General features: G+C 34.7%; 2 protein-coding genes across 3 annotated transcripts in view; both read left to right on the top strand.

The window, feature by feature from the left end:
• Positions 1 to 2,213, top strand: part of FSBP (fibrinogen silencer binding protein) — a 6,042-nt gene extending 3,829 nt beyond the window's left edge. Inside the window, exon 2 of the mRNA XM_027131411.1 lies at positions 601 to 2,213. Within this exon, the coding sequence (XP_026987212.1) occupies positions 601 to 1,126 (526 nt within the window). The 3' untranslated portion in view covers positions 1,127 to 2,213. The remainder of the gene's footprint in view (positions 1 to 600) is intronic.
• Positions 1 to 19,075, top strand: part of RAD54B (RAD54 homolog B) — a 95,485-nt gene that overhangs the window by 41,280 nt on the left and 35,130 nt on the right. For both annotated transcript variants that reach the window (XM_027131408.1, XM_027131409.1), the window contains one exon: positions 17,096 to 17,290. In XM_027131408.1, the coding sequence (XP_026987209.1) occupies positions 17,096 to 17,290 (195 nt within the window). The remainder of the gene's footprint in view (positions 1 to 17,095; positions 17,291 to 19,075) is intronic.

The raw sequence follows: 19,075 nt of genomic DNA, 5'->3' as shown, positions 1-19,075 counted from the left end.
GTGTGTGTGTGTGTGTGTGTGTGTGTGTGTGTGTGTGTGTGTGTGTGAGTGTGACTACTGAGAAATCAATACGTCTCAGAGATTGCCTTCCACTGTCCTGCTGGAAGTCATAGACTCTGGTGATTTTTAGATCAGGACAGGAGAGGAGAAGCAGGTCTAGGACTAAGGTGTCAGGATAGCAAGGCCCAGAATGAATTAAATGACACTTTACACCATTTAAGAACCTCAGGCTTATAGGGACAATTGGTATCTCTTTGAGAGTATCAAAAATGCCTTTTCTTTTGTATTTACCTTGATAGCCTTGTGTAGTATTTGTAAGTTCCTGTTCTTTTAAGAGGCCAATTTTAAAGTTAAGGATGGAGATATATATATGTGTGTGTATATATATATATATATATATATATATACATATATATATATAAAATTAAAATCCCAACCATAGTCACTTTAATTTATTATTGCAAGGGTTAAAAATATTTTTTGTTTCATAATTTTCTTTATAGCTTGATAATTTAATGTATATTAAATATGAAATTATGCTTTAAAATGCTCTTATATTCATTTGATTTACATTTTATAATGCTTTTTTGTGTGCTGTAGTGCAAACTTGGATGAGGAAGCACAGGCTGGTACAAGTTCACTGCAGGTAATGTTGGACCACCATCCAGTTGCTATTACAGTGGAGGTGAAGCAAGAAGAAGACATTAAGCCCCCTCCTCCACTGGTTTTAAATTCTCAACAGAGTGATACTTTAGAGCAAAGAGAAGAACATGAATTAGTACATGTTATGGAAAGATCTTTGTCACCGTCACTTTCCTCTGTTGATATGAGAATGACATCGTCTCCATCTTCTATCCCAAGGAGAGATGATTTTTTTCGGCATGAAAGTGGAGAAAATTTTAGGTCACAGTTAGGGTATGATCCTCAGATTCTGCAAATGCTGAAAGAGGAGCATCAGATAATTTTAGAAAATCAAAAAAATTTTGGATTATATGTTCAGGAGAAGAGGGATGGATTGAAAAGAAGGCAGCAGCTAGAGGAAGAGCTGCTAAGAGCAAAAATTGAAGTGGAGAAGCTGAAAGCAATTCGCTTACGGCATGATCTATCTGAATATAATAGTCTCTAAGATTTTTTTTGCAGTCTTGCAATTTGATAATTTTAATTTTGGCCAAATTACTTTCATTTGGGAATATCCTGAAGCAGAGTACATATTCTTTTTTTTTTTTGTGGCCATGCCGCACGGCATGTTATGATCTTAGTTCCCTGACCAGGGATCGAACCCACACCCCCTGCAGTGGAAGCACAGAGTCTTAACCACTGGACCACCGGGGAAGTCCCAGAGTACATATTCTTAAAAAATATTGTTAATCTCTATTATGAAAAAGGCTTTTTTGACAGGATTTTCTAATTAATTAATTTTCCTTTGATATATATTAAAACGCTGATTGGTATGGTTATAAATTTTTTTGTCTTCCTCTAATTTTTTTCCTAAGATGTTTTAATTGTTGGCCTTACAAAAGATGTTTTATTTTGGTTATTAACATATATATAAATAACATATATAAATACATAAGTATTCTTTCAAAGTTCTGAATCTTCAGCATTTTTAATTAGCACTTTGAAAGCTGTATGTAGTTCAAAGTTTTTAAGTCAATCTAATTTAGAAGCAATACTAGCCTAATAGAAGCTTGTCTGTATGACATTGATTTTTATGCTTTCATTCTTTGACAGAGTAAGTCCTAGGATTTTAGGGATGGAAGGTATTTGGAGAACACTTTTTCCCACCTCAGTTTTGAGGTAATGAAACCGAGGTCCAGGGAGAACTCAATGATTTACTTGATGTAACAAAGCTCTTTATGGCAGAGCAATGACCAGCACTCAGTTTTTGTTTCTCTGTAATTTTTTTCCCCCTGCCATTCCACAGAAGTAAAAATCCACAAAAATATCCTACATGTTAAAAAATTAGAAACATTTATTTCATTAAAATTGCTTTTAAAAATTGGTGGGTTATGAAATCAGGGGAATTGTGTCAATTACCCCCTTCCTCCTCCTCCTTTTTTTGTCCAGCAAAATAAGATATTCTGTTGGAGCTGTTATATATTTTGACTACAAGATTTAATACGTCAATTCATTTGCAATGTCTTAGTCTGAAAAAGATTTCTTTCACAGTAAAATCACAGTAAAAACTTAAATGAACAAAATTAAAATTTTATTTAGAATAAAAATAGCAAAAATTATATGTTTATAATTTATGATATCTATAGTCTTTTATGTTTTTGTAAATATTGCTATTTTAATATTTGTGGAAATAAAACCTTGATTCTTAAAGCACACATAGACATTTATGTTAAATCTTTAATATGTTTATTACTTAAGGATTTCTATTTTTGCTGGGACTGTATTGAGGAAGGATATTCAAGCCAAGCTTTAGAATGGGGTAGGTAGGATTTCAGCCGTATTGGGGAGAAAGGATGTTTATGCCAGAGTGAGCAGCATGAAAAAGGCATAGAGAATGAGAAAAAGTGGGTCAGAGTGTATAAGCACAAATACAGTGCTAAGCCAGGTGATTTTTAAGTGATTTTAAGTGAGCATAGGGCCAATTAGGGCTGTGATAATCTGGACAAGGACATATACCTTGACTAACTGGTGTAGCTACCCTTGAGCTCCAGCAGAATTTTTACATGCAGAAATGAGCCAGAAATCTGCATTTTTATGAGAAATTTTTATTTGTAAAACATTTGCAAATAATTAAAATTATTTAAAATAATAAATAGACGAAACATGTGAATGGGCCTCATTCAGCCAGTGGGCTTTCGGCTCATGGCCTGTGGTGTAGAGCAGTGGTTCACCAAGAGTAGACCCTGACCAGCAGCATCAGCATCTCTTGAGAACTTGTGAGATATGTAAATCCATTCCTTTCGGATCAGCAACTTGAGGGTAGAGTACAGCAATCTGTTTTAATAAGTTCTCTAGAGATTCTGTTGCAAGCTAAAAAACCACTCAAAGAACCACTGGAATAGAGTATTTTGAAACCTAACATGGTGCCTAAATCATATTAGATTTTCAGAAATTTTTGTTGAAGAGTGGGTGAAGGTAAATTGAGGGATATCAATTTGGAAGTTGGAAGCTGGTTGGTGCCACATTATGGATTACATTAAATGCTGTTTTTAAGGAATCGAAAGTGAATATATAATGGCAAGCCATGGAAGGCTTTTGACTAGGGACATATGACTAGAGCTCTGACTTAATGTCATAATAGCAGCATTTCAGGGTGGGCATTGTAGTGAGGGGAAATTAAATCTGAAATTTAGGTTATGGCTATAGGAATAGAAAGAATAAAAATAAAACGGACTCTTACAGTACTGTTTTAGCTTGTTGACTGCTTAATTTCATTGGTGTTTTGTATCTGCTGTTAGAGTTAAGTATTTTATTATAAAAATGCCTTGAATGTATGATATATCCTTTTGACAATTTCATCTTTAATCTGTGCTTTGACTTTTCTTTCAGTCTAATGAATCTTATAATTCTTATTTGAGGTAATGTTTTTACAATATTATTCCAGTAAATCTTTAAGGTAGTAAGCTTTAACTTTTTGAAATGATTGAAAGCAAATTACCATACAAAATGTAATTCATGTTATAATCTTAGCATGGTACTACTCAGAATTGTTAATGAATGTTCAATTTGAATGCTGACTTTGTACAGCTAAATCAGTTTTCCAGGTGTGTTCTGTGGAACATTAATTCTGTGAAATGTTTTTAGCCAAGTTATGTGTTCAGAAAAGTGCAATATACATCTTTTTTGGTGGTTAGATTCTAATATAAGTGTGGAAGCTAAAAATGTATACTATATAAAATTGCCCTTGAAAACTTTTTTGCTGCCCAGAAAATAGTGTAAACATAGTCTGCTACAGTCTATTTTTCTCCAGCAGTGTTCAAGATTGTTGTTTCGTTGCTTATGTCATGTGACAGACTTGTTAGCATGTAGGGACCGAGTAGAATAAAAACCTTATTTTACATATTTTTAAACAACAGAATTACACTCATTGCAGTGAGTTTACTGCAGCAGTTTTTCTGAGTCAATCTTGTTTAATTTTAATCTGCAAAAATTAAAGTGAATGTGGTTCTGCTCCATTTTCATTGCTCCATCTCCCCACCTATGCAATTATAATTAGCATAGTATAGTTCATGGGAATTTCTGTGTAAAGAAGACTTGTTTGATGACTGAACTCTTTTTAGAGGCTGTTTATTATTATCTTGCAGAGTATCTTAGGGAAATTATGAGCTAAAGCTTTTTTCTTTTTCTTTCTATATTGAGACTTTTTTGAGTTTTTGACTACTTACCAACTTACATTAGCAGTTTTTGCTGAGGACAAGTTTCACTAAGGGGAATATATAAGGGCAAATTCTATTAGTACCAATGGAATACAATTGAAGCCACCAGACATCCTACTATAGAGAACTGTTTGGGGCTGTGAGTTTACTTACGAAATGTAATGCTGGAAAAACATAGGAAAGAGTGTTTTTATTTTTAAAATGTAGACTTGGTTCTGTAGAAATACTATTTCATCCAATATATTAGAAATTTAGATAGTGCCTAGTTATTCTTGCCACCTTCTTGTCTTTTCTTATCCATTTGAACTTAAATGGATGTTTGTTTTTTTACAAGTTATGATTTTATAAACCTAGGTATGATTTATAGTGACATTCTGAAAAAGTTAATGAAGCTCTTTCATTTCTAACAAATGCCAGATTTCTTAAAATATTCAAATTAAATATTTTCCTTTTTTGTATAATGCGACATCAACTTGGTGTTATTTTATTTTTGAAAGATTCACTCTACCCTGTTGCCTCTTTACTTACATGAAAATGTTTGAAATATGAATTATTTTCCATGTGCCTTCTTTTAGAGTAATGTCAAGTTTTAAATAGATATGTTTAAATAATTAAGTGTGGTAAATTGTAATTAATATATACTGTAGATGATAGTGGTTAAATGTGTTGTTAATACATGTTCTTTTAAATACATGGTAATACATTGTACTATTTGTGTGTGCCATGAAACAAAGAATTCAGTACTATAGAGGTAAATTTTTTTGATGAGGCATAATTGAAATATATTTCTTTAGGTGATATAATAGATGCCAAATGTACCATGTCTAAATTTCATAATATATTTATTTTTTTCAAATGTTAAGATTCACAAATTCTCAAAATCAATTAAATATTTGATGGTGACTTTGATTGTAAATAGTTAAAAATAATTAGATGAAATATGGTTGTAGTACTTAACAAATACAAATACAAAAGAGTAAATTCTTAAAATATGCAACCTAATTAAACATTAGCAGTCATGCTAGATCTTGTATATAATTTTGAGAAATTGGTTCCGTATTTTTTAATGTCTCTTCTTAAAGTTGTTTCATTAAAAGTAGCAGCTATAATGTGAATTTATATAATTTATTTTTAGTTTTCAATTCCTTTGTAAATAGTAGAAAGCAAAGTAAATAAATAAATAAAAATACCACCCAAGTTAGCCCAAACAATTTAAACTAAAATGGATGTATCATTAGACTTACACTTTGTTAGTAGATCTTTCATGAGTGTGAATTCACCTCTGTTACAAAGATTAAGAAATCCTTCAAATGTATAGAAACGAAAAAATTTATAGTAAACATTCATATGCCTACCACCTACATTCTACAATTAATGTTTTGCTGTATTTGCTTTATCACATGTTTATCTGTCTATCCATCCATACATTTTTTATTTTTTAAGAAAACTTATTTTAAAACAAGTTGCAGAATTAGAATACTTTACCCATAAACACTTCAGCATGAGTATTATGAACTGGAGTTCAATATTTATTTGTGTGTTTATGATTTTTTAGGTAAGATTTACAAACAGTGAAATGCACAAATCTTAAATGCACCATTTGATGAGTTTTGACAAATGACTACATCTGTGTAGCTTAAACCCCCATCAAGATTTTAAAAGTTATCACCCCAGAAAGTTCTCTCCTGCCCTTTCCTAACCAATACCCTGGTACCTCAGGCAACCACTGTTTTTAAAAAAACACTAATTTCTAAAAAAACAGATAAGTTTTGCTTGTTCTATGACACAGTATAATTGAGATCATATATAGTATAGATCCTTTGTTTCTGTTTTTTTCACCCGTCTTAATGTTTTTAATATTCATCCATCCTCTAATCAGTAGTTCATTGTTTTTTGTGGCTGAGTAGTATCCATTTTATAAATATACCACAGTTTGTTTATCCATTATCTTTTGACGGACTTCTGGGCTATTTCCGGATTTTGGCTGTTATGTATATTATTGTATAAATGTGTTATGGACTTAATGCTGGATTAAGGAAGATATATGTTTAACTTTTTAAGAAACTGCCAGACCTTTTCTCAAAGTGATTGTACCATTTTACACTTCCCTCCATAGTGTATGGATTACTATTTTTTTAAATAAAGCTTTGCGTGTTCATTGATTGGAATGTCAGAATTGAAATTGATGAATAACTTTTTTTGATATTTAAATGAATTTAAAATGCTGGGCAGATAGTTTAGATATCTGGGAATATTATAGTTTTACTGATTTTTTTTCTATTTTAGCACTTTTTGCCACTTATTGCATATATGCTTTGACATGAAGTACTGAGAAATATGATAAAATGTATATATAGTCCCTGCCATGCTCATGAAGTATCATTCTGAAAATGATCTTTAATGCAAAGAAATAACTTCTACGTTTATTTTGTACGTAATGATACTTGTACTTAGTTGACCTTCATTCTGTTTTGTTAAAGAAAACTGGATGATTAGCAGTTTGAAGTAATTTGTATATTAATGTTTGTATATTTTTTAGTGTAATAAAAACTATATGTTTTAAATCTTATATTTATATTGCAGTTATATGTTAATGCATATTAAAAGTTCTGGTAGCTTTTGGTAATTTTGAAACTCAAAAAATACAGTCTGCAAGAGTATTTACATTTTTTATTGAATTTGATGATATATGAGATTTTAAATTTTATTTGCTCCGTTGAAAACAGTGTGTGTATTTAGAATTGTTAAAAAAAAAAAGAATATTAAAGGCTTGGGTTTATGGAATGTATAATTAAACCATGCAACCCTAGAGTTACTATGCTTAGGACTCATTCATTAAGATGATAATGTCCGGGCTTCCCTGGTGGCACAGTGGTTGAGGGTCCGCCTGCCGATGCGGGGGACATGGGTTCGTGCCCTGGTTCGGGAGGATCCCACATGCTGCGGAGCGGCTGAGCCCGTGAGCCATGGCCGCTGAGCCTGCCTGTCTGGAGCCTGTGCTCCACAACGGGAGAGGCCACAGCAGTGAGAGGCCTTTGTACCGCAAAAAAAAAAAAAAAGATGATAATGTCCACTATTAATATTAAAATGACAGTGTCTCCCCCTTCCTCTTTTATCAAAGCATGGTTTTAAGCACTCTTACCTTGTGAATCTTGCTGTAGGCATTCAAGCCTCTTGTTTATGAAGACCATTTTTGGTGTTTATTTGGGAAGTAAATTACAGGGTCAAGGGGGAAACAGATCAGAACCAAGTTCAGAAACAAAAATTACAGGTAGAGTGGAATTGTTAGTGGTGGTTAGTCTGGGATATAGCAAATTAGTCATTATTTTATACATTACAAATAGTCTAGATGAAGGCAGTTATGTTCCATATATGTTTAATTCCCAGTTATCTTCATTCTACTTTTTTGCAGTCATTCACCCTCTCCCTTCCCTGCCCTATAGCCTACATTTAAAATGGGGCTAAATGGGAAGGGACTAGTGCAAGATGATGATGATAATGGTAGTTAACATTTAGAGAGCACTTACTGCATGGCAAGTACTGTTCTAAGTATCATATATATTAGCTAATTAGATGAAATATGGTTGCAGCAAGTCTGTGAGGTAGGTATTAGTATTACATTCATTTGGCAATTCATAAACTGGCAGAGGGATGAGTAACTTGTCCAGGGTCACATAGCTAGTAAGGGACAGACTCAAGATTCATACTCAACCAGTCTTGGCTTCCGAGTTCATGCTTTTATCTTTCTTCTGTTCTGCAAAAGAAAGGATATATCTAATTCTGAGAATCTTATCGTATTTCAAAGTGATTATAAGAAGTTCTGGATTCTTAGAATTTAACTACTGTCTTTTGTTCTAGTCAGCTTTTTTTTTTCTTTTGCAGGGGAAAGTTTGGACATAACAGCATAACAGTCAGCTCCTGAGAATATAACAGGATATTTGACTCTAGGAATGTTTTTCCCAGCCATTTTTGATGAAGACACGCTTTTTATCCCCTCTTTAACAGCAATCCTGAGGAATTTCACTTTTCTGTTAGATAACCAAGTAAAAAATGGGAACAAATTTGAAAAACGCAGAAAGATATTGTCAGTGTTTTTTTTTTTTTGCCGTACGCGGGCCTCTCACTGTTGGGGCCTCTCCCGTTGCGGAGCACAGGCTCCGGATGCGCAGGCTCAGCGGCCATGGCTCATGGGCCCAGCCGCTCCGCAGCATGTGGGATCTTCCCGGACCGGGGCACGAACCCGTGTCCCCTGCATCGGCAAGGTGGACTCTCAACCACTGCACCACCAGGGAAGCCCTGTCAGTCTTTTATTTAGTGTACAGAGACTGCTACTGGTAGAAATAGTGTAAAAAGAAAACTAATTGAAATTGTCCAAAATGCACATCACAGATTTTTTTAGAATTAAAAAACTGATCAAAGCATCCCATCTTTTTCGTTAATGCTAAAACCCTCAAAACTTTATCTGCAAAAATCAAGGTTCGTGAAACAACAAAACTAACACATGACAACTAACTTACCTAAAAACTGGTAACTTTTTTTTGACTAAAAACTAATGGAGTAATACAGTCTTCATAATATTTAGGCAAAATATGATTTAGCAAAACTGTATTTGGTAGAAATTATAGTTATAAAAGAAAATTCATGTTGGCAAAAGCTATAATCAGGAAAATACTATATATAAAGAAGTGACCGATGAATCAAATCTTTGTAATAACATTTACTTGGAAAATAATCCTGAATGTACAGTATGTACAATAATGCAGCTGGGTTCAAAGTTAATTTCTCAGGCTACTTTCTCAATGAAGATTAATTTTAAAATTAATTAAAAAAATTAATTTTTTACCATCTTTATTGGAGTATAATTGCTTTACAATGTTGTGTTAGTTTCTGCTGTATAACAAAGTGAATCAGCTATATGCATACATATATCCCCATATCCCCTTCCTTCTTGCATCTCCCTCCCACCCTCACTATCTCACCCCTCTAGATGGTCACAAAGCACCGAGCTGATCTCCTTGTGCTATGCAGCTGCTTCCCACTAGCTAGCTATTTTTTTTTTTTTTAGCTAGCTATTTTACATTTGGTAGTGTGTGTGTCAATGCTGCTCTCTCACTTCGTCCCAGCTTACCCTTCCCCCTCCCCATGTCCTCAAGTCCATTTTCTACGTCTGCATCTTTATTCCTGTCCTGCCCCTAGGTTCATCAGAACCACTTTTATTTTTTAGATTCCATATGTATGTGTTAGCATATAGTATTTGTTTTTCTCTTTCTGACTTACTTCAATCTGTATGACAGACTCTCGGTCCATCTACCTCACTACAAATAACTCAATTTCTTTTTATGGCTGAGTAATATTCCATTATATATATGTGCCATATCTTCTTCATCCATTCATCTGTCAGTGGACACTTAGGTTGCTTCCATGTCCTGGCTATCGTAAATAGAGCTGCAGTAAATATTCTGATACATGACTCTTTTTGAATTATGGTTTTCTCAGGATATATGCCCAGTAGTGGGATTGCTGGATCGTATGGTAGTTCTATTTTTAGTTTCTTAAGGAACCTCCATACTGTTCTCCATAGTGGCTGTATCAATTTACATTCCCACCAACAGTGCAGGAGGGTTCCCTTTTCTCCACACCATCTCCAGCATTTATTGTTTGTAGATTTTTTGATGCTGGCCATTCTGACCGGTGTGAGTTTTGATTTGTAATTTTGATTTGCATTTCTCTAATGAGGTAATTCTGCTTTCATTTAATATTTTTATAATCATGAAGGAAAAATGTGCCTAGAATCAAAATGGCAGTTTTGAAAACTACCTGTTGTTATGGGAATATGGTGATGACCAAGATCAAAAGAGACCCTCCTCTCAACACTTTATAGTTTAGTGGGGAAGGTTTACATTAAATCATTTGTCACATAATTAATTGCTGAGTTAATGCTGAGATAATAACGCAACTTGACGTAGTTTGGCAGTCAGGGAAACTTAAACTATGGAAAGCTGAGTAGAAGTTAATTTAGATCAGTGTGTTGGAGGAAGAGAGGTAGAAGGCCCTTTGGCTGGAAGTAGTGTTTTCTTCAATACCTTTAAGACAAATGCATGATCAGATTTACATTTAAAAATAGATATAGTAAGTATGGAAAATGGCTTTAGGGAGTAGAGGTGACAAGAGAAGACTTCAACAGAACTGTTTGGAAGACCCAACAATAATGGTACAGTAGTCCAGACCAGAGATGATGACTTGGAAAGAGTAGAGATAATGCAGAAGGCAAACAGTACACAGCTTTGAGAACCATGGAGGGGATAGAATCATCTGGGTTTTGTGGTTGATTGGCTCTGGAACTGAGAAAATGAAGAATGTTGTGGATGATTTCCAATTTTTGGCTTGAATAAGGGTGGTAGTACTTTCACTGAGAAATGGGAAAACTGAAGGAGGAGCAGTTTTTGGAGAGAAGAGAGGTGGATCTGGTGAGTTGGAGATGTTTATGAGACATTCATGTGGATCCAATGGATATACTGGTATACTTACAGATCTAGAATCATGATCTGGGCTAGAGAAAAAATTTTAAGTTAGTACAGGGAAGGTATTGAACCCATGGGAGTAGATGAGCTAATTTTAAGGAGAAGTGGTGCACAGTGAGGGGAGGAGGGCCTAGAACTCAGGAAGAACTCCAATAAACAAAGGTTAGACAAAAAAGTAAGAACTGGCAAAGATGTTTAAGACACAGCAACCAAAGGAGGAGGAAAATTTGAAGTGTGTTAGAAGCTATAAAAATGGAGTTCAATATTTCAAGGTAGAAGTGGTCAACATTGTCCAATGCTTTTTGAGAACTGTGGTCAGGACTAAAAAGTAACCTGTGGATTTATTGACAAAGAGCTCCTTAGTGGCTTTTAACCAGGCAGCTTTGGGGGAGGATCAGACTGGAAGCCAGATTGGAGAAGTTGAGGAGTGACTGGGAATTTGAAGAAACGGAGGGAGTTAAGTGGGTGTTTGGGTGCTTGAAGTGGAAACATGGGGGCAGGCAGCTTTTTCAGGCAGTATAAGTTCCCTTTTTATGCATGTGTTCTAGTTTATCCCTGAACATAACGCATCACAGAATAACTTTATTTTTCCATGCTGTGGCCTTTTTCTGTGATTTATTGTGGGGAAAGGAGTTTAGCAAGTGGGAAGTCAAGAGTGATCTTTTTAAGAGCTCTTTATTACCCCTAAAATAATGCACAAATTATCCCTCATTGTTTCTCTCATTAAATTTCTCTTAATGAGAAACTAATTCTCATTAAGAAATAAAAAGAATCAACCTTTGGACCTGTTGCTAAAACATAATCATTTATTGAGTTACAGAATGATGTTTAATAATTTCTAGTGAGTGGGCTTATTTCAACCTGGCACATTTTAATCTGTTAAATGCTACCTGTTGCCAAAACATAATAGTTTTCTTTTTTTAGGGGGGAGGGATAGAGAGGAGTGTTTAAATGACGTGGGCTTATTTAAAATTCCACAAGTTATGTAAAATTTTATTACAATAGAAGGTATAGTGAATTCCTTATATTAAAGAAGATGTAAATGGATTCTTGATTCTTCTAGCAACAGTCAACACTTTTTAAGTGTTAGCCTTTTACATACTAAAATTTAATAGTGTTTTATATTTTAATTTTGACATAATTATAATTCAGATTCTCTTTAATGCCTGTTTTCTACTCATAGACTTCACTGAAATTTTGTAATAAGATAAGAGTTTGGGTTTAGAGTACATTTTGGGCAGTCTATAAGTTGTTGGATGAATGAATGTTGAGGGTTTTCAGATCAGATTGAAAATGCAGTTTAAAGAAATAAAACTTATTTTAGGTGCATCCTTCATAGTGTGAAATTAGAGGAGTCAAGCAAAGAAGAGATGTATATATATATAAAAACCACTAATAATGAAATTCAAATTATAATGTTAAGTAAATGCCATTTCTGTCTATTAAATTGGTAAAGATGAATGTTTACACAAAAATCTGTACATAAATGTTCATAGCAGCTTGATTTGTGATAGTTAAGAGCTAGAAACACTTCAACTGTCTGTCAGTATTCCATACAATAATAAGGAACAAACTTGATACAGGCAGCAACTTGGGATGAATCTCAGAGACATTATGAGTCTGAGTGGGAGAAACCGGAGAAACCAGCTTGAAAGGTTGTATACTGTATGATTTCCATTTATTCGACATTCTCAAAAAGCAAAACTATATTGGTAGAAAACAGATCAGTAACTGAATAGGGTTAGGGTCTGACTAAAAAGGAATAGCCTGAGGGAGACTTTTGGAGTGATAGAACTCTTCTATATCCTGATTGTGGTAGTGGGTAAATAAATTTATACCTGTGTTAAAATTTGTAAAACTGTACACCAAGAGAAAAAGTCAGTTTTACTGTATGATAATTGTAACAAAAAATAACTACAGTTAGAGAAAAATTGGTAAGGTAATATATTATGCTGATATATAGTAGTGAAGTGGATCCTCTCCGTTGGTGGGAATATCATTGGTAATATCATTATGCAGATATTAAACACCATTTTACTTTTTAATTTAATGATATGGGAAATGTATTCACAATAATATATCAAAAGAGGAGGCTAAAAAACTCTACATCATAATTCCTGGTATATTAGAAGCATGTTTTCCCCCAAAGAAGTATATAAAATTACCCTTTGTTCAAACACCCTCATTATGAGAGGAAAGCCGGAAACTGGGGCCACTGCACTTAAGTCCTTTGCCTGCTTGACTGTTCTGTTCAGGATTATAGCAGCCAGAGTCCTTTCAGGGACTGATGAAAGGTCATTGGGCCAAGCATTCGGAACACAGCTGTCTCAGCTGCATATCAATCATTTGTTTTCTCAGAAAAAAGCTTTGATGGTTCTGAGGATAATTTATTGTTTGGAGAGAGTCAAGATTCACTTTCTAAATCCATGAATACCAATGATGAACATATGCATTAACTGAATTCTAGTAGAGACTGGTTTTTCAGGCTTTCAGGAGATTGGTTTACCTGGCTCGAAGTTGTACAAGTTTTTTTTTTTTTTTGTCATATGTTTTCTCTTTGGTAAATACCTTCCAGTGGAATGACTGGTTATAGGAGGTGTATGTTTAACTTTCTAGGAGTCTGCCAAACTGTTTTCCAAAGTGATTGTACTACTTTACATTCCTTCCGGTAGTGTGTGATATTTCTAGGTGCTCAACATCTTTTTTTTTTTTTAAGTTATAATTGACTCTACATCTTTGTTAACACTTAATATAGTCAGTTTAAAAAATTTTAGTCAATTTAGTGAGTGTGTGGTGTTATGTCATGTTTTGAAACAACTTTATTGATTTATAATTCACATACCATATAATTCACCCACATAAAACATATAATTAATAATTTTTAGTAGTATATTCACAGTTATGTGCAACTATCACTACCATTGTAAGATGTTTTCAACACTTCAAAAAGAAATCCTGGGGACTTCCCTGGTGGCACAGTGGTTAAGAATCCACCTGCCAGGGCTTCCCTGGTGGCGCAGTGGTTGAGAGTCCGCCTGCCGATGCAGGGGACATGGGTTCATGCCCTGGTCCGGGAAGATCCCACGTGCCGCGGAGCGGCTGGGCCCGTGAGCCATGGCCGCTGAGCCTGCGCGTCCGGAGCCTGTGCTCCGCAACGGGAGAGGCCACAACAGTGAGAGGCCCGTGTACCGCAAAAACCAAAACCAAAACAAACAAACAAACAAAAAAAGAATCCACCTGCTAATGCAGGGGACACGGGTTCGAGCCCTGGTCCAGGAAGATCCCACATGCTGCGGAGCAGCTAAGTCCATGCACCACAACTACTGAGCCTGCGCTCTAGAGCCTGTGAGCCACAACTGCTGAGCCCACGAGCCACAACTACTGAAGACCTTGCGCCTAGAGCCTGTGCTCGGTAACAAGAGAAGCCACTGCAATGAGAAGCCTGCGCACCATAACAAAGAGTAGCCCCCGCTCGCCGCAACTAGAAAAAGCCTGCGCACAAGAACCAACACAGCCATAAATAAACAAACAAATAAATAAATTTATTAAAAAAAAAAAGAAATCCTGTACTCTTTAGCTTTCAACCCGCCCCCACCATGTGCCCCCCCCACCCCCACCCCAACTCACCCTCACCTCCCAGCCCTAAGTAACCACTAAACTAAATTACTTTCTGTCTGTATAGATTTACCTGTTCTGGACATTTCATATAAATGGAATCATGTAATGTGTAGTCCTTTGGTGACTGGCTTCTCTCACTTAGCATAATGTTTTCAAGGTTTATACATGTTGTAGCATGTATCGGTATTTTAATCCTTTTAATGGCTGAATAATATTACATTGTAGTGATGTACCACAATTTGTTTATTCATTTGTCAGTTGAATGGATATTTGGGATGTTTCTACCTTTGGGCTATTATGAATAATCCTGGTATAAACATTCATGTACAAGTTTTTTGTGTGGATGTGTTTTTCTCTCTCTTGAGCATATACCTAGGAGTGGAATTGCTGGGTCACATGGTAACTCTAATCTTTTGAAGAACTGCAAATCTGTTTTCTAAAGTGGCTGTACTATTTTACATTCCACCAGCAGTGTGTGAGGATTCCAGTTTCTCCACGTCTGCACCACACTTTTTATTATCTATTTGATACTTATCATCCTGGTGGATGTGAAGTGTATCTTGTAAATTCATTTATTTATTTATTTTTGGCTGCATTGGATCTTTGCTGCACACAGGCTTTCTCTAGTTGTGGCGAGTGGGGACTACTCTTCATTGCAGTGCACGGGCTTCTCGTTGCAGAGCATTGGCTCTAGGCGCGTGAGCTTCAGTAGTTGTGGCACATGGGCTCAGTAGTTGTGGCTTGCGGGCTCTAGAGTGCAGGCTCAGTAGTTGTGGCACACTGGCTTAGTTGCTCCATGGCATGTGAGATCTTCCTGGACCAGAGATCAAACCGGTGTCCCCTGCATTGGGAGGTGGATTCTTAACCACTGTGCCACCAGGGAAGTCCCATTAAGTAGGTGGTGTATTTTAAAAGATAAAGTAATCATTTGGTTTTTGTTTTGTAAATTATATTGTTTTGATAGCTTCCCGGGCTCAAGTGTGTATTTGATAAAAGACATAGTGAATAGCTCTTCAGTGATGGGGGAATGAGATTTCCCTCTCTTCAGCCATTGAAAATATAGTGTACAAGTTAGGTGAGAAGTAAGAACTAGGGCTCAGTATGAGGGTGGTCTGTATTCCTCAAGGAAGTGCTCATGTTTTAACTGTAACTGCCAAGGGGAAAAGAGAAAATAAGACAGAAATAAGGGGAGATTTTGTCTCTAGTGTCAAGTGTACTTTGAATTAATAGATAACTTTTAGTGTTTTTGCTTCAAAACACTAAAAGATATCATTATATAGAATATCATATACATGCCTTTCAACCTATTCTGCTGTTATTCTTTGTCTTATTATGTTTTATCTTTTTTAAGTTGAACTATAATTTACATGCAATAAAATGTATAGCTCTTAAATGAGCAGTGATGATTTTTGTTAAATGTATATACGCATGTACCTGTCACTCAGAACAAATTCTTGTATTTATTTTTTTTAAATTTGTATTGGAATATAGTTGATTTACAATGTTGTGTTAGTTTCAGGTGTACAGCAAAGTGAATCAGTTATACATATACATATATCCACTCTTTTTTAGATTCTTTTCCCATATAGGTCATTACAGAGTATTGAGTAGAGTTCCCTGTGCTATACAGTAAGTGCTTATTAGTTATCTGTCTTATATATAGTAGTGTGTATGTGTTGATCCAATCTCCCAATTTATCCCTCCCCCTCTCCACCCCCGCCTTACCCCTGGTAACGGTAAGTTTGTTTTCTACATCTGTAACTCTGTTTCTGTTTTGTAGATAAGTTCATTTGTACCCCTTTTTTAGATTCCACATATAAGTGATATCATATGATATTTGTCTTTCTCTGACTTACTTCACTCAGTATGACAATAGAACAAATTCTTCTCTCCTGCCTCTTTCCAGTCAATTTCCCAACTGTAGAGGCAGCGACCACTTTCTGGTTTCTATCACCATAAATTAGTTTCCCCATTGCTGGAGAATTTTCTGTGTTAGACTGTTTGGATATGTTTTTATAAGGTGATATTGGAAATGTTTTCCAGAGGAGTATAGACTTTTGTAAGAAACTTTTGATTTCCTGATTATATACTACTGAATTCTCAGAATCAGTGGTCCAACCTGATTGCTCCCTAACTAGGAGACAAGAGTATATTAATGAAATTTAGTCTGATTGCTACTTTACTGTTTTACTTTGTTCTTATTTGAAAAAAACTACAGGTTTTTCTTTGAGAGAACTCTGTGATCTTATATTACTTTTCCTTGATTTTGTCATGTCACTGTTAATTAAATCAGTTGTATATTCAGAATGTGATTATAGATCTTTTTCCATGGATGCTGAAATTTTATCTTTAATTAGTAGAGTTTAAAATGTTGCCAGTGATTATTATGTTATTTTATTTCAACATAGTTTGTATGATGATAAGAAATTTACATTCATCGTACTCATGGTAATGTTAGCACATGACATTTGCAATTTCCCAGTTTATAAAATGCTAACATGTGCATGAAATAATACTTAATACAATCTAATTCACCTGTGCTTTTATTTGTTGAATGATCTTACTATTTAAATATTAAAGTCATCTTTAATAATGTGGTTTTTATTTTATTTTTTATTCTAGTTCATTTAGCCCCTAAAGAAATAACAGTGTCTAAGGGACAAGAAGAGGAGCCTGATAGCCTAGTTAAATATTTCAGTGTTGTTTGGTGTAAGCCTTCAAAGAAAAAACACAAAAAGTGGGAAGGCGATGCTGTTCTTATTGTAAAAGGAAAGTCATTCACATTAAAGGATTTGGAAGGCAAAGACATTGGAAGAGGTATTGTGATATTACCTGATGTTTATGATTTGGTCTAAAATTAATATATATCTCTGGCTACAAAATTGAAATGTAATTGGGTTTTAACAAAGTTGTTCCTTAATTGACTTTCATGTCTAAATTATCTCATAAACATAAAATTATCTCTTAATTGTGAGTCTGACAGTCTTATGTATACTCAGTGAGATGAATCTCATCCCATGGTTTCATTTTCTCCAAAAATAAAATGGCCATCCAGGTATATACAGTTACTTTGGCATTTTTGTGAGATTAAGCAGTTTGTCTTGGTGTGTTTTACATCTTTTTTTTTTTTTTCCAGAATGCTGAGTGATTAAAAGTTAAAAAAATGTTGGTATTAGGAGTGTAATGATATTTAACTTCAATGATACCTAAAAAAATTTGAAAAATAGTAAGGAGATAATGACTAGACATGACCTAGATTAATACATACAAATTGGAGGTTACCATTATTTCCGTTATAAAATGTTGCCAGCATGATTTGTACAAATTAGCCCACAAATTCAGAATACCTAAAACCATTATGGTTGTTTTCATTGTCTCTTACTGTTCAGTTCTGAGCATGGCCCATAATTATAAAATCTGTTCTACAAGTTCACTCATTCATTTGAAAACACCATAGTTTATAGCTTTCAGTAACTGTTATGTGCTAAGCAGTATGCTAGGAGTAAGCATTCAAAGATGGATATAGTTTACAGTTTAGTGGGGACAGGGCAATGTAATTAATAATTAGGAAGCACTAAGGTAATTGTTTCAATGAGAATTTTTGCTAAGCACAATACGAGCATATATAGAAGGACCATTTAAGTTGACCTTCGAGGCTAACGGAAAGCTTCATAGGAGTTATTGTTTAAGGTAATATTTGAAGGATGGATAATTTTGTAGGGGATGAGAAAGGGGCAAGGCATATGTACAGGTTGAAAGGCAAAACTACTTCAGTGTTTCAGGAATATAGTATATGAAGGGCAGTGGCAAAGAGGCAAGAGTTGAGGCTGTATGGAATTATCTGCAATAGAATTTTTTATTATAAAAATATTGAACAAATGCTATATATTCACTATTATTCTTAGTGTTTAGAGAAATTTAAAAAGAAAAATTGCAGTACACATTCCACGTTGTTGGTTAGGGTAGATTGAGGCAAAATTTTTGGAGAACTTGTTTATACCTATTTAGTGAAATTATATTCTAAAGCCACGTAGAGAGGTAAAAATTATCAAAATTACTCTGGAACTTCTGTTACCCATAAGTTATAGTATATATGGTTTTGAGTATGTATAGTTTGTAATAAAATGCTCTTTCAGTTGCAAGTAGTGATAAATGCAGATTAGTTCATAAACAGTGGGTTTTTGCTCTGACTACCCAAGTACAATCACCTGTGGTGCTTTTAAAAAATGCCAGTGCTTAGGCCTTGACCTCTGAGGCTCTGATTATTTGGTCTGGATGGTGGGGAGAGGGGCTGGACATCCGTATGTTTTAGATTTCCAGATGATTCTCATATCCAGCAGGAGTTGAATCCACTGGTTTAAACATTAATGGAGGTTTTAATTGGCTTTCAAAGTGAAAACATCCAAACATAAGACTTGGTTGCTTAATTATAACATTAATAAATATATCAACCTGGAGTTAATCTTGCAAGTTATTGCCTATAATGCAAACGGTTTTTCTTTTAAATAAATTGGATATACAGCATTTAAATATTGTTAATGTAGGAATAAACACTTAAGAAAACTGAAGGCTGTAATGCTGAAGTTGCTAATAGCTTGTGAT

Source organism: Aethalodelphis obliquidens, unplaced genomic scaffold, assembly GCF_003676395.1.
Source record: "Aethalodelphis obliquidens isolate GAN/ISIS:26980383/991018 unplaced genomic scaffold, ASM367639v1 scaffold39, whole genome shotgun sequence".
Taxonomy (NCBI): Eukaryota; Metazoa; Chordata; class Mammalia; order Artiodactyla; family Delphinidae; genus Aethalodelphis; species Aethalodelphis obliquidens.
This window is presented reverse-complemented; position numbering and strand designations above follow the sequence as displayed.